This window comes from Megalobrama amblycephala, linkage group LG10, assembly GCF_018812025.1.
Source record: "Megalobrama amblycephala isolate DHTTF-2021 linkage group LG10, ASM1881202v1, whole genome shotgun sequence".
Lineage (NCBI taxonomy): Eukaryota > Metazoa > Chordata > Actinopteri > Cypriniformes > Xenocyprididae > Megalobrama > Megalobrama amblycephala.
In genome coordinates, this window is record NC_063053.1 from 26,250,884 (window position 1) to 26,264,163 (window position 13,280).

The window sequence follows — 13,280 nt, forward strand, 5'->3', positions numbered from 1 at the left end:
ACCTAACATTAGCATTTCAAAGGTCCTTTAGACAGCATGCACAGCTATTGCTCAAAATAAAAAAAAAAATCTTAACTACACATAAGTACACAAACTTTCCTTATTGACTTTCCTTTCTAAGAGTTAAAGCATGACTTCTATAACCTGTCCTACTTGACCCGCTCCAAGCCGGATTCAAACCGGCGTGGGAGGTGTGCATGCTAAACCTCACTCCCATCTGGGTCACGGCACCAAATTTAACCAATCCTACTCGACCCACTCTGAGCGGGATTAAAATCAGCGTCTCCAGCATGGGACAGCCGCTAGTGTGTCTCTTGAGGCCAGGGGAATGAGGTTTACAGGCACAGCTCTTACTGGCCTATGTCCGTTACACTCATACCCCTAAACCTCACTCCCATCTGGGTCACGGCACCAAATTTAACCAGTCCTACTCGACCCGCTCTGAGCGGGACTCGAACCAGCGTCTCCAGCATGAGAGGTGTGCGCGCTAACAAGGATGCTAAAGACCAGAGCCGCTAGTGCGCCTCTTGAGGCCAGGGGAATGAGGTTTACAGGCACAGCTCTTACTGGCCTATGTCCGTTACACTCATACCCCTAAACCTCACTCCCATCTGGGTCACGGCACCAAATTTAACCAGTCCTACTCGACCCGCTCTGAGCGGGACTCGAACCAGCGTCTCCAGCATGAGAGGTGTGCGCGCTAACAAGGATGCTAAAGACCAGAGCCGCAAGTGCGCCTCTTGAGGCCAGGGGAATGAGGTTTACAGGCACAGCTCTTACTGGCCTATGTCCGTTACACTCATCCCCCTAAACCTTATTACCAAATTTAACCAGTCCTACTCGACCCACTCTGAGCGGGATTCGAACCGGCGTCTCCAGCATGGGAGGCAGGCGTGCTAACAAGGAAGCTAAAGACCACAGCTGCTAACCTCAGTCACTAGCACTCCTCTTGAGGCCAGAGGAGTGAGGTTTACATAAACAACTCCTGTAGTCTGATCCCGGCTTTAGTTGCTCAATCTTAGTTTGACATAAATACCAGGGTAACAAAAATCTTCAAAGAAATCTGAAGGAAACTTGAGTATGTGAAAATAGATGTTTTGAAGTCTAAAAGGTTTCAGAGAATTAACTGAGGTACAGTGTTATTTATTTATTTATTTGTATAATTAATCACACTAAATTATACTGACACACACACATACATGCATACATACATACATATATATACTATAAACAAAGTTTGGGGCCAGTAAGATTTTTTTTAAAATGTTTTTGAAGTCTTTTATGCTCTCTCATTTGAGAATCAGTCTTCAGTGTCACATGATCCTTCAGAAATCTTTCTAATATGCTGATTTGCTGATTTTCTTATTGTGGAAACTGATAAATTTTTTTCAAATATTTCAAAAAGGAAAAAAAAAACTTACCGCCCCCAAACTTTTGAATGAAGTCTAGATAGAGAGAGAAAATCTTTATTTATCTGGCACAAAAATCAATCAGGATCTCAGTTAGGCTGACAGCATTAAACAGCATTTGAACAAGTAAAGGAATAATAGCAGCATTTCTTAGAATTATCGTGTGTCATAACAAAAAGACATAAAAGTGCAGGCATCTAATTTAATTGAATATTGCTTAAGTGTTCTCAACTGTAAGTCTTTATTTGCTTTACCATATATATATATATATATATATATATATATATATATATATATATATATATATATATATATATATATATATATATATTATATTATATTATATTATATTATAATAATATATATATATATATATATATATATATATATATATATATATATATATAACCCTGCCACTGCTTTTAAAACTATAGAGAATTTTTAGTTCTTTCCCAAATAAATATTTAAATCAAAAATGGTTAGGGGTGACTCCTAACATTTAATGACTCGTCAGTTGAAGGACTTGAACAGCATTGTATTGTTATGAAATCAAACAAACCATTAGGAGTATTTACACATGATTATTTGCTGTTGCTCAATGCTTGGTTCAGTTTGTTTTATTTGTTTGTCAAATGATGATGGTTTTATTGAAAATTTCAACTTGATCTCACCTTCACAACCATTTGCTTCTGCTCTTCCTTCAAATACAAACTGCATACCACAAACACTTAATCATAATAAGACATTTGTGGGCATTCTTGACCGTGTACAACTCGCAGGATGTTCCTGAATGCCGGTCCACGATTGGACCTTGTTTGTTAACAGGCGTTCTTTCAAACTAGAAGGCATTTATGAGATATCACTTGACACTAATGAAACACTTATAAATAACATAATCTCCAAAACAGAGTGATTACTGGGTCGTGATTCTTGTAAAACTGGACTCCCAGAGTGTGGCAGAGGGCAGACTGTGGAGGTGAATGGCACCGAACGAACGGTGAGCTCATGGGCAGCAGGGGGTTGCGTGTTTGTGTGTGATCCAGCTCCTGTCCACAGCTGTCACACAGGGCCTGACGTGGCTTTACATTCCTGCTGAGAGCTATAAGATCATTTCAGATCTCAGTCCTGCAGGTCTGCTATTAACAGCAGGATTTTCTCACTGTTATTTGTGAAAGTTTTTGACTTGAAAATACTCTGGGTTAACTTCTTTTTATACTGTATATATAGCCTACATATTTTTCCTCATAATGGACGAGACCATCCTATGGGCGACGGCTGTGGTTGATAGAAGAGCAGCCCTTGACAAACGGGAGGAGGTAAAGGATTTTTAACTGTCTTTAAATTAGCTTCATTTCTCATTATTATCATTTTTTTTAATGTATTTTATTTGTATTAAGTCTGGGACGTACCTGTCTAAGAAAGTTTCTTTTTCTTTTATTGAAATTGTTTAGAAGCGTCGAGCTCGGGCGCGAAAGTTGGGGATTTTGGTTGTAGATGCATCTTCTGTGGGGGCAGAACAGGGAAATGAATCTGTCAATCAATATGTTGCAAATATTCAGGTGAGTGGGAAAACAATCACAGCAGAGATCAAAATATGGACTTTTAATGAAAAGATGAAAATTATATCAGTCTGAGATAAACTTGATAGCTGAAGCATAACACATATCTCCATTAAAGCTGCCATGAAATGAAAGTCGATAATAAATAGTCTTTTTATCCCTGTGCGGTTATATGTGATGTATATATGCAAGTGAAACGGCTTCTCGAACAAGAAAAAATGTAGGGCGGAGCTTGATTTTGTAATTTTGAATAGGGAATTGATTGGGTGGTTGTGGTGATGTGAGTGACAGGTTGTCCCACCCTCGAGGTCTGTGTTTTTATTGTTCATCAGCTGGAAAAAAATAATTCTGAAAGTGATTCCAAAAAAGTTCTGAAAGTGGAAACGGCACCGTTTTCAACTAAAAATGGAAAACTTGTGTGTTTTGACCATTCACAACAATACCAAAACGCAAACTTTTTTTAAAATGATACTGTTATTGTCTCTGTGTAAATTACAAAAACGCGAGTCTGTGAAAATGTTGACGGCATGCAAATGCGTTTTATGTGTTTAGTCTATTGGCATATTGACCAAGTGGCAACCTCCCCTGTTTTTTCTTGAAGCCAATACGGAAGTGACTTAAACTGCAATTCATCAACTGGACGCTAGGGAAAGGCTCCAAAAGAGAGCAGAATCTCATTGAGCCCCATGTTAAAATGCCCAACTTTACAGCAGAAAAAATGTTTACAGCTGGTACTAATTGTGGTTTTGGTCTATACAGCTAATTTTGCCCTTCATTACAACTGTGAGGGGGGTGAATTTTTTTATAACTCATCCATTTAAATTATATTAAGTTCTGCATAATTAAGGGTGTGGCCACTTGAGTGACAGGTGGATTGCCACTGCTGTCAATTTGCCATCTGAATTTGGCATCTCTGCCACATTTGTGCTTTTTCAGGATTATTTCATACAGTTATCAAATAATATGGCATGCTGTGCGGTTAATGGTCAAGACCATAGACTGCAAAAAAATGTTGAGACAGCTGTACGTCTGTGTACATGTGCACGCATGCGAAAGATAAACAGAACACACGTTGTTGGATTGTCTTGGCATTGGCTAAAAGTTTTGTCCGTCAGATTCACTACAATGACAATGGCGGGAGAATATGCCTCTCCAGACACCACAAAATCCGACAGCACTGCTTGGATATTATAACTAAAACTGCTGCACTATTTTGAAAAATTATACTTTGGATGCAGGCTCATTTGTCTGTGTCCAATTGTACCGAATGAGTCTCTGCTTCAATGAAGTCAAACTCAGCTGCACACGTGTACATCATTGATTGTGTCAAAGTCTTTTGTAGCTTGTGAACTTGGATTTGATAATCCTCTGTTGTGACTGGGTGAGATACAGGTGTGCTTTCATATCACGATCGTATACAGTTTTACAACATAAATGCTGCTCAGATTGCATAATTTCTTAGAACGATGATGGAGAGCAGATCGTTCAGAAGAAATTTGATGCAAACGATGGATAATATATAAATATTTCATGGATATAACGCTTTTGTGGACAAGTGCTGTTGGATGTTTTTCAATGGACGCTCATGGACATTTTACCCAAGTGTGGCGGATTGGATTCATCTCGTGATTAGTATTTCATTAGGTATGAAGTCTTGTTTTGATTTTGCGTGTTGTCATTTGAACACCCGACACAAATTGCAATATTACTGTTGCTGGAGCATTTACAGGTGCTGGTCATATAATTAGAATATCATCAAAAAGTTGATTTTTTTTTCACTAATTCCATTCAAAAAGTGAAACTTGTATATTATATTCATCCATTACACACAGACTGATATATTTCAAATGTTTATTTCTTTTAATTTTGATGATTATAACTGACAACTAAGGAAAATCCCAAATTCAGTATCTCAGAAAATTAGAATATTGTGAAAAGATTCAATATTGAAGACACCTGGTGCCACACTCTAATCAGCTAATTAACTCAAAACACCTGCAAAGGCCTTTAAATGGTCTCTCAGTCTAGTTCTGTAGGCTACACAATCATGGGGAAGACTGCTGACTTGACAGTTGTCCAAAAGACGACCATTGACACCTTGCACAAGGAGGGCAAGACACAAAAGGTCATTGCAAAAGAGGCTGGCTGTTCACAGAGCTCTGTTTCCAAGCACATTAATAGAGAGGCGAAGGGAAGGAAAAGATTGACACAGACTGATATATTTCAAATGTTTATTTCTTTTCATTTTGATGAATATAACTGACAACTAAGGAAAATCCCAAATTCAGTCTGTGGCACTGCTCAGGTGTTATGAGAGCCCAGGTTGCTCTCATAGTGGCCTTCAACTCTTCTGCATTGTTGGGTCTGGCATATCGCATCTTCCTCTTCACAATGCCCCATAGATTTTCTATGGGGTTAAGGTCAGGCGAGTTTGCTGGCCAATTAAGAACAGGGATACCATGGTCCTTAAACCAGGTACTGGTAGCTTTGGCACTGTGTGCAGGTGCCAAATCCTGTTCGAAAATGAAATATGCATCTCCATAAAGTTGGTCAGCAGCAGGAAGCATGAAGTGCTCTGAAACTTCCTGGTATACGGCTGCGTTGACCTTGGACCTCAGAAAACACAGTGGACCAACACCAGCAGATGACATGGCACCCCAAACCATCACTGACTGTGGAAACTTTACACTGGACCTCAAGCAACGTGGAGTGTGTGCCTCTCCTTTCTTCCTCCAGACTCTGGGACCCTGATTTCCAAAGGAAATGCAAAATTTACTTTCATCAGAGAACATAACTTTGGACCACTCAGCAGCAGTTCAGTCCTTTTTGTCTTTAGACGCTTCTGACGCTGTCTGTTGTTCAAGAGTGGCTTGACACAAGGAATGCGACAGCTGAAACCCATGTTTTGCATACGTCTGTGCGTAGTGGTTCTTGAAGCACTGACTCCAGCTGCAGTCCACTCTTTGTGAATCTCCCCCGCATTTTTGAATGGGTTTTATTTCACAATCCTCTCCAGGGTGCGGTTATCCCTATACACTTTTTTCTACCACATCTTTTCCTTCCCTTCGCCTCTCTATTAATGTGCTTGGACACAGAGCTCTGTGAACAGCCAGCCTCTTTTGCAATGACCTTTTGTGTCTTGCCCTCCTTGTGCAAGGTGTCAATGGTCGTCTTTTGGACAACTGTCAAGTCAGCAGTCTTCCCCATGATTGTGTAGCCTACAGAACTAGACTGAGAGACCATTTAAAGGCCTTTGCAGGCGTTTTGAGTTAATTAGCTGATTAGAGCATGGCACCAGGTGTCTTCAATATTGAACCTTTTCACAATATTCTAATTTTCTGAGATACTGAATTTGGGATTTTTTTTTTTTTTGGGATAGTTGTCAGTTATAATCATCAAAATTAAAAGAAATAAACATTTGAAATATATCAGTCTGTGTGAAATGAATGAATATAATATACAAGTTTCACTTTTTGAATGGAATTAGTGAAATAAATCAACTTTTTGATGATATTCTAATTATATGACCAGCACCTGTATATCGTAAAACAGACACCGTAGAATGACAGTAAACCTTTAGAAATTTCAAATGATATAACTGTTATCTTTATAATTTTGCTAGTATCAAGATAGATAGATAGCTCCTTAGCCTGAGCTAACTTGGTTACGTCAAGCTAGGCCAGCGTGGTTTCAGCAACCAGGCACCTCAGTTCCAACCACATCCCGCCTCTTTGCCCATTTTCAGTTATCCGGGAGTGACGCATGGTAATGCGCTGCCAAGATGGCAACGGCCCACTTTAGGCTTTAAAAATGCTCTTCAGAAACCTACAGGTGACGTCACGGACACTACGTCCATATTTTTTACAGTCTATGGTATGTATGCAGGCGCATAGTCTTTCTTTACAAAGTGATATCACCAACTACTGGCCTGGCAGGCATAATACAGCCTTTTTTGTTGTTGTCATTTTCGCAGATCTGTGCGAACATGGATCATTTTGATAACGTCATTTGTACAAAGAAAAAACTTTCCATTTTTTAGTACATCATTGTTATGTAAACGTACCCTTAGAATGATTTTTAGAACTATATCTTTATTGTTATCGTTATAATCATCATCCTTGGTGTGAACGGGCCTTAACGGGCATTTTCTAAATTCAGCAGACAGGCTTTGCATGTTTACAAGCCCAGAGCTTCTGCCAACAGCAGCGTCTTCCATTAACGCTGTATGAAATGACATGCAGTGAGATTTAACAGCTAGAGTCATGATGTATCTGTGTGGAATGGCTTATGAATTTTGCTACCTAAACCTTTAACATGAAACCAAGCAGAGGAAGACATTGACAAAAATTAATTGTAGTTATCCTTCCTATAGTCTACATGTGAAGCTCAAACAGTAAAACATAGCACTAACAACGGCAAGGCCATATGATTGATTCCCAGAGAATGAGAGAAAAAAAAAAATCCAAAACATATAGCTTGAATGCAGTGTGAGTCGCTTTGGATAAAAGCGTCTGCGAAATGCATAAATGCAAATGTGAAGTTGTTGATTATAGGAAATTATCTAGACCTATATACATATATACAGTTAGTACACGTGATTTCAACTAAGAAACAAAGTTTAATAGTATTATTGAGAGATATTTCCCATTCAAGTAGAACCAGATGGACCCAGGGGGTCAGGGTTTTGGCTGGTTGGCTTTAGTGTTTATAACTTTTTTATTACTTGCTTTAAAAAAAGAGGCATTGGCTGTATATGCAGTAAAAATGAAGTGTATAAGCATGTTAATCTTCCACCAGCGCACACTCATATACAGTACAGTCCAAAAGTTTGGAACCACTAAGATTTTTTAAAAGAAGTTTCGTCTGCTCACCAAGGCTACATTTATTTAATTAAAAATACAGTAAACAAATAGTAATATTGTGAAATATTATTACAATTTAAAATAACTGTGTACTATTTAAATATATTTGACAAAGTAATTTATTCCTGTGATGCAAAGCTGAATTTTCAGCATCGTTACTCCAGTCTTCAGTGTCACATGATCCTTCAGAAATCATTCTAATATGCTGATTTGCTGCTCAATAAACATTTATGATTATTTTCAATGTTGAAAACAGTTGTGTACTTTTTTTTTCAGGATTCCTTAATGAATAGAAAGTTCAAAAGAACAGCATTTATCTGAAATACAAAGCTTCTGTAGCATTATACACTACCGTTCAAAAGTTTGGGGTCAGTAAGAATTTTTATTTTTATTTTTTTGAAAAGAAATTAAAGAAATGAATACTTTTATTCAGCAAGGATGCATTAAATCAATCAAAAGTGGCAGTAAAGACATTTATAATGTTACAAAAGATTAGATTTCAGATAAACACTGTTCTTTTGAACTTTCTATTCATCAAATAATCCTGAAAAAAAATATTGTACACAAATATTTTGTACAATTGTACACATTAAATGTTTCTTGAGCAGCAGATCAGCATATTAGAATGATTTCTGAAGGATCATGTGACACTGAAGACTGCCATCACAGGAATAAATTACTTTGTGAAATATATTCAAATAGAAAACAGTTATTTTAAATTGTAATAATATTTCACAATATTACTGTTTTTATTGTATTTTTAATTAAATAAATGTAGCCTTGGTGAGCAGACGAAACTTCTTTTAAAAACATTAAAAATCTTAGTGGTTCCAAACTTTTGGACTGTACTGTACATTCACAGAATGCTGTACTGATAATAATATGAAAATTTGGCATCTCATATCAGTTTGACAAGATTTTCACAATACTGTCAATTAAAATTCATATGAGAAAATTTTATTGTAAGAATACTGCATGTGCTGTAAAGACCAGGATCAGTCAGTGATGAAGAGAAGTGAATTCTTCATGCAGGCACAGGAACGAGTGAGGAAGATCTCCTCTGATCTGAGGCGTGAGATCATTGATCTGGGGGGTGCAGAGAATATTATTGAGCTGCATATGAAGAATAAGAAAATCAAGAACAAGGCCGCAGCTTCCAAAGGCCTAATGGATGTTCCTGTGGTGAGGGAAACCCATCTGTCTTTCTTGTCTAAATTATTGTTATGTGCGTTAATTATTGTTAATTTGTCTCTGGTGTTCGTCAGGGACTTATTGAACCAGAGGAGTTTTTAAAAGCAGCAGCTCTGGGAAACATGGAAGTAGTTGAGAAGTTTCTGGAAGATGAAGGAGATCCAAACACCTGTGATGAGGTGCCGTATGTCTGAAATGACATGTTCTCTCCAGTGTTATTTTAGTATCAGTGAGATGATACTATTGTAGTTTTTTTTTTTTTATTATTATTAGTTTTCATTTTAATTTTTAATTAAACTTTAGTCATTTTAAGTTTTTGAAATTTTTATTCGTTTTTGTTGTTGTTGTTGTAAGTATATCTGTATAGTTTTTTTTTTTTTTTTAATTAATTTTCAGTTTATTTTATACATCAAATTAAACTGGTAGTACTTTACAATAAGGTCTCATTTGTTAACATTAAAACTGCTCTCCATAACTTTTTTTTTTTTTTTTTGGTTAAAAATTATCCAAAATCAATTATTGAGCAAATATCAGTTTCAGCTTTACTATCATGAACTAACAGTGAGTAATACATTTTTTAACAACATTTATTAGTTTTTGTTAATGTTAATAAAAATACAGTGGTTCATTGTTTGTTCATGTTAATTCAGTGCATTAATGTTAACAGATACTTCTGATGGTAATAATGTATTAGTAAATGTCAAAATAACATTACCTAAGATCATTACCTAAGAATAAATGTTTTATAAGTATTAGTCATTCTTGAAGGTGTGTAACTTTTGTGGTTAAAAACAATACTGCATGCATTTTGCAGTTGCTCTGCGTGACTGTGCGGATGAATTTGAGCAACTTATCCCAACAGGTCTAAATTATAAACACTTAAAATAGGCTAGCCATATATTTCAGTATATAATCTTATTGTAAATTTTTACCATTAAAATAAATCAAAATGAGATATGTTACATTGGCAGCTAGCTAAAAATGAAATATTTAAGTTTTTTTATATTTTATTTTATTTCAGTTAACATTTATTTTGATTCAAGTAACAATTTTTTTTGAATGGTTTTAATTTCAGTAAACTATTGTAACCCTGGTTCTCTGACTCTATGATGACTCAGTTGCTCACACAATTGTTTTAGTTCAGAAAAACAGCACTCCATCGGGCTGCTCTGGAAAATCATGCTAAAATAGTGGAAAAATTACTGGACAAAGGAGCTGATATCAACTTTAAAGACAGGGTGAGATCATTATAAATGTTTATTAAGTCAATTCATTGTTATAATGGTGTTGTAATTGTGGTGATTTGCTTTTATTGTCCTCTGTTTAGCTGGATTGCAGGGCTGTACATTGGGCTTGCAGAGGTGGAAGTCTCTCAGCACTGAAAGTCCTTCAGGACAGGGGAGCTGATATCAACGTCAGAGACAAAGTAATAATGTTTTTACTGGAAGACAAAAATACTCTACAATATATAAAAAATAAGCTGCCGTAAGTATGTCTAACATGGTAAATTGAATTACTTCCTCCCATACAGCTGCTTAGCTCACCCTTACATGTGGCCACACGGACAGGTCACAGCGACGTGGTCCAACATCTTCTTGCCAATGGAATCAATATTAATGCCAAAGATTGGGTAACAGATGAATAATTCATGAGGAAAACACAAAAATTATACAGATCATGCAAATTATAATTCAGCTTAAAACCTTTCCTTTCTCTTTTAAAGGAAGGAGACACAGCTCTACATGATGCTGTCAGATTAAATCGTTATAAAATTGTAAAACTCCTCATTCTGGCAGGAGCCGATATGCAGATCAAGAATGCTGTAAGATCATGCTGGATGAGAAAAATAAAATATAATGCAATTTATCGTCTTTAGCAACAGCTGGATATAAACACTGAATTTGTTTGCTGCAGGAGGGCATTACAGCCACTGAACAGGTGAAGCAATGGCAGTTTGACACCAAGGAGACACTGGAGAAACTGGAACAGATGAGGGAGGTTGGTCTGGCCTGACAGACACATGGATTCTTTGGCTTCATTAGAGCCGCTGTGAACAGGTGCACGTCTGAGAACAACCCCACCTCTGCCGGAGTAACTATTTGCTTTCTGTGTTAATTAGTGGTGAAAAGTACCTATCCACACTCAGTATACTGAATGAATGAGGACTTAGAAAAGAGTTGTATTCATTTATATAAAAATGAGGCTTAAATTTTAATAATATGTAATAAAATATAATATTTTTGTATTTTAAAAGGCATTGCATTGATCAGATCGTATTAAAAACGAAACTGTCGATTAATCGATTAATCCCTTAATTGCATCTAACATAAAAGTGTGTGTGCGTGTGTGTGTATAATATATATATATATATATATATATATATTAGTCAAACCAAAAATTATTCAGACATTTTTGATAGATTTTTACTAGTGGGTGCAGGACACTATAGTTCATTTATGTAAGTGAGGATAGCAAAATAAAGTAAACTGTGACACATTATACCCAAAAATTCTTCATACAGTGAACTACCAGTAAAATTGAAAAACAGTTGGAACCAAAAAATTATTCAAACACTTTGACCTGACCATGTTTTGCTTAAGTGTTATCTGACATAATTAAGATAATTTTTTTCTGACTCCGTTTAACTCTGATATCTTGTCATATTTTTTATTACCATTTTTTTAAACTACAGTGAATAAACTGTATTAATGAATGAAATTTTCAAGGTGTCTGAATAAATTTTGGTTTGACTGATATATATACAAACACACATATATACATATAGAGAGATGTGATTAATAGATTTGACAGCACTTATATAGGCATTGTAATAACTTGATCAGTATTATAAACACATTTAAACTTGAAATTCAAATTTTGAGCAGGTGATCAATTTAATGTTAGTAATTCTTATTGTTTCACAGACAGGGTTTAGCCTAAGCCAGGATTAGGCCTTAGTTCAATTAGGATATTTAAGTAGCTTTTATAAGCATACTTTAGAGAAAAACATTGCTGGTGTGCATCTTGAGACAAAATAATGGCAGACATATTTTAATATATGTCAGTACTAGTTGCTTTCAGTTAAAACATGCATTTTAGTCTAGGACTAGTTTAAGCCTTGTCTGTGAAACCGGGGGTTAATGTTGCTTATTATCAATGCATTACTCAGGTGAACATGTAACTTAAGATTGTGTGGTTAAAAGATGGTTGATTCATTATATTATAAATCTCAGGATGGTTGACACTATTTGGATGGACATTTTGAATACTAGTTTCTGAAATTTGAAATGCATGCAAAACATTTTATTTGACCTTTGCATAAAATAGCTTTCATATGAAACATATTAAACATGTTATAGTCTTGTCACTGGCTTATTGTGCCAGTACATGTTCATTGCTGTGCATAGTTTCCTGATATATCAGATGACATGGCTTTGGATGGAGGAAACTGATATGCCTGTATGTGACAGATATGTCATCTATGCTTTATAATGACAATCCGACAGACGGAGCCTAAAAACAAACATTTAATATATGATTAATATTTGATTGTTTATGAATCAACAGTCCAGCTCTTTTTGCTTTGTAGTTACTCAGTGTGTGTTTTGCTGCTGTATTAGAAATGTAATCCATGGCCTGGCTTATCCAGTTCCCAAATTGATCTCTTGGCCTGGTGTCATGAAGGGTTTCCCTGTGTCACTAGCAGCCTCGCTGATAGAAACATCACACAGTGTGCCTGTGAATCATTTGATTAACAACATTTGTTCTATGATTAGAAAGCTTTTAGTCACTCACTGGATTTAGCGGTTGAAGCACTGGATAAGTGCTCTGTGTCATTCTGTGTCCTGTAAATACTGTTAACTTAATTTTTAGACATGGAATAAAAGGCTTGGTATGTTTAAATATAAAAGGTAATGCATTAAGGAATAATTTTGGATTAACCTCATACACTGCCATTCAAAAGTCTAGGTTCAGTAAGATATTTTTGTGTGACAGTTATAATATTTCAAAAGATTTCTGTTTCAAATAAATGCTGTTGTTTTAAATGTTCTATTCTGCAAAAAATCCTGACAAAACTGTTTTACCATTGTTAAAGGGTTAGTTCACCAAAAAATGAAAATTCTGTCATTAATTACTCACCCTCATGTCGTTCCACACCCGTAACACTTTCGTTCATCTTCGGAACACAAATTAAGATATTTTTGATGAAATCCAAGAGGGTTTTTTTTTTTTTAATCCCGCATAGAAAGCAATGTAAT

At 36.0% G+C, this 13,280-nt stretch overlaps 1 protein-coding gene across 1 annotated transcript; it reads left to right on the plus strand.

The window, feature by feature from the left end:
- The first annotated feature begins 2,028 nt into the window (after positions 1-2,028).
- Positions 2,029-11,245, plus strand: ankrd2 (ankyrin repeat domain 2 (stretch responsive muscle)). Its single transcript, XM_048205590.1, has 9 exons — positions 2,029-2,725; positions 2,861-2,968; positions 8,863-9,012; positions 9,096-9,200; positions 10,161-10,259; positions 10,349-10,447; positions 10,553-10,651; positions 10,745-10,843; positions 10,936-11,245. The coding sequence occupies exons 1-9, from the start codon at positions 2,657-2,659 to the stop codon at positions 11,032-11,034; spliced, it is 927 nt and encodes a 308-aa protein (XP_048061547.1). The 5' UTR covers positions 2,029-2,656; the 3' UTR covers positions 11,035-11,245.
- The last annotated feature ends 2,035 nt before the right edge of the window (positions 11,246-13,280 follow it).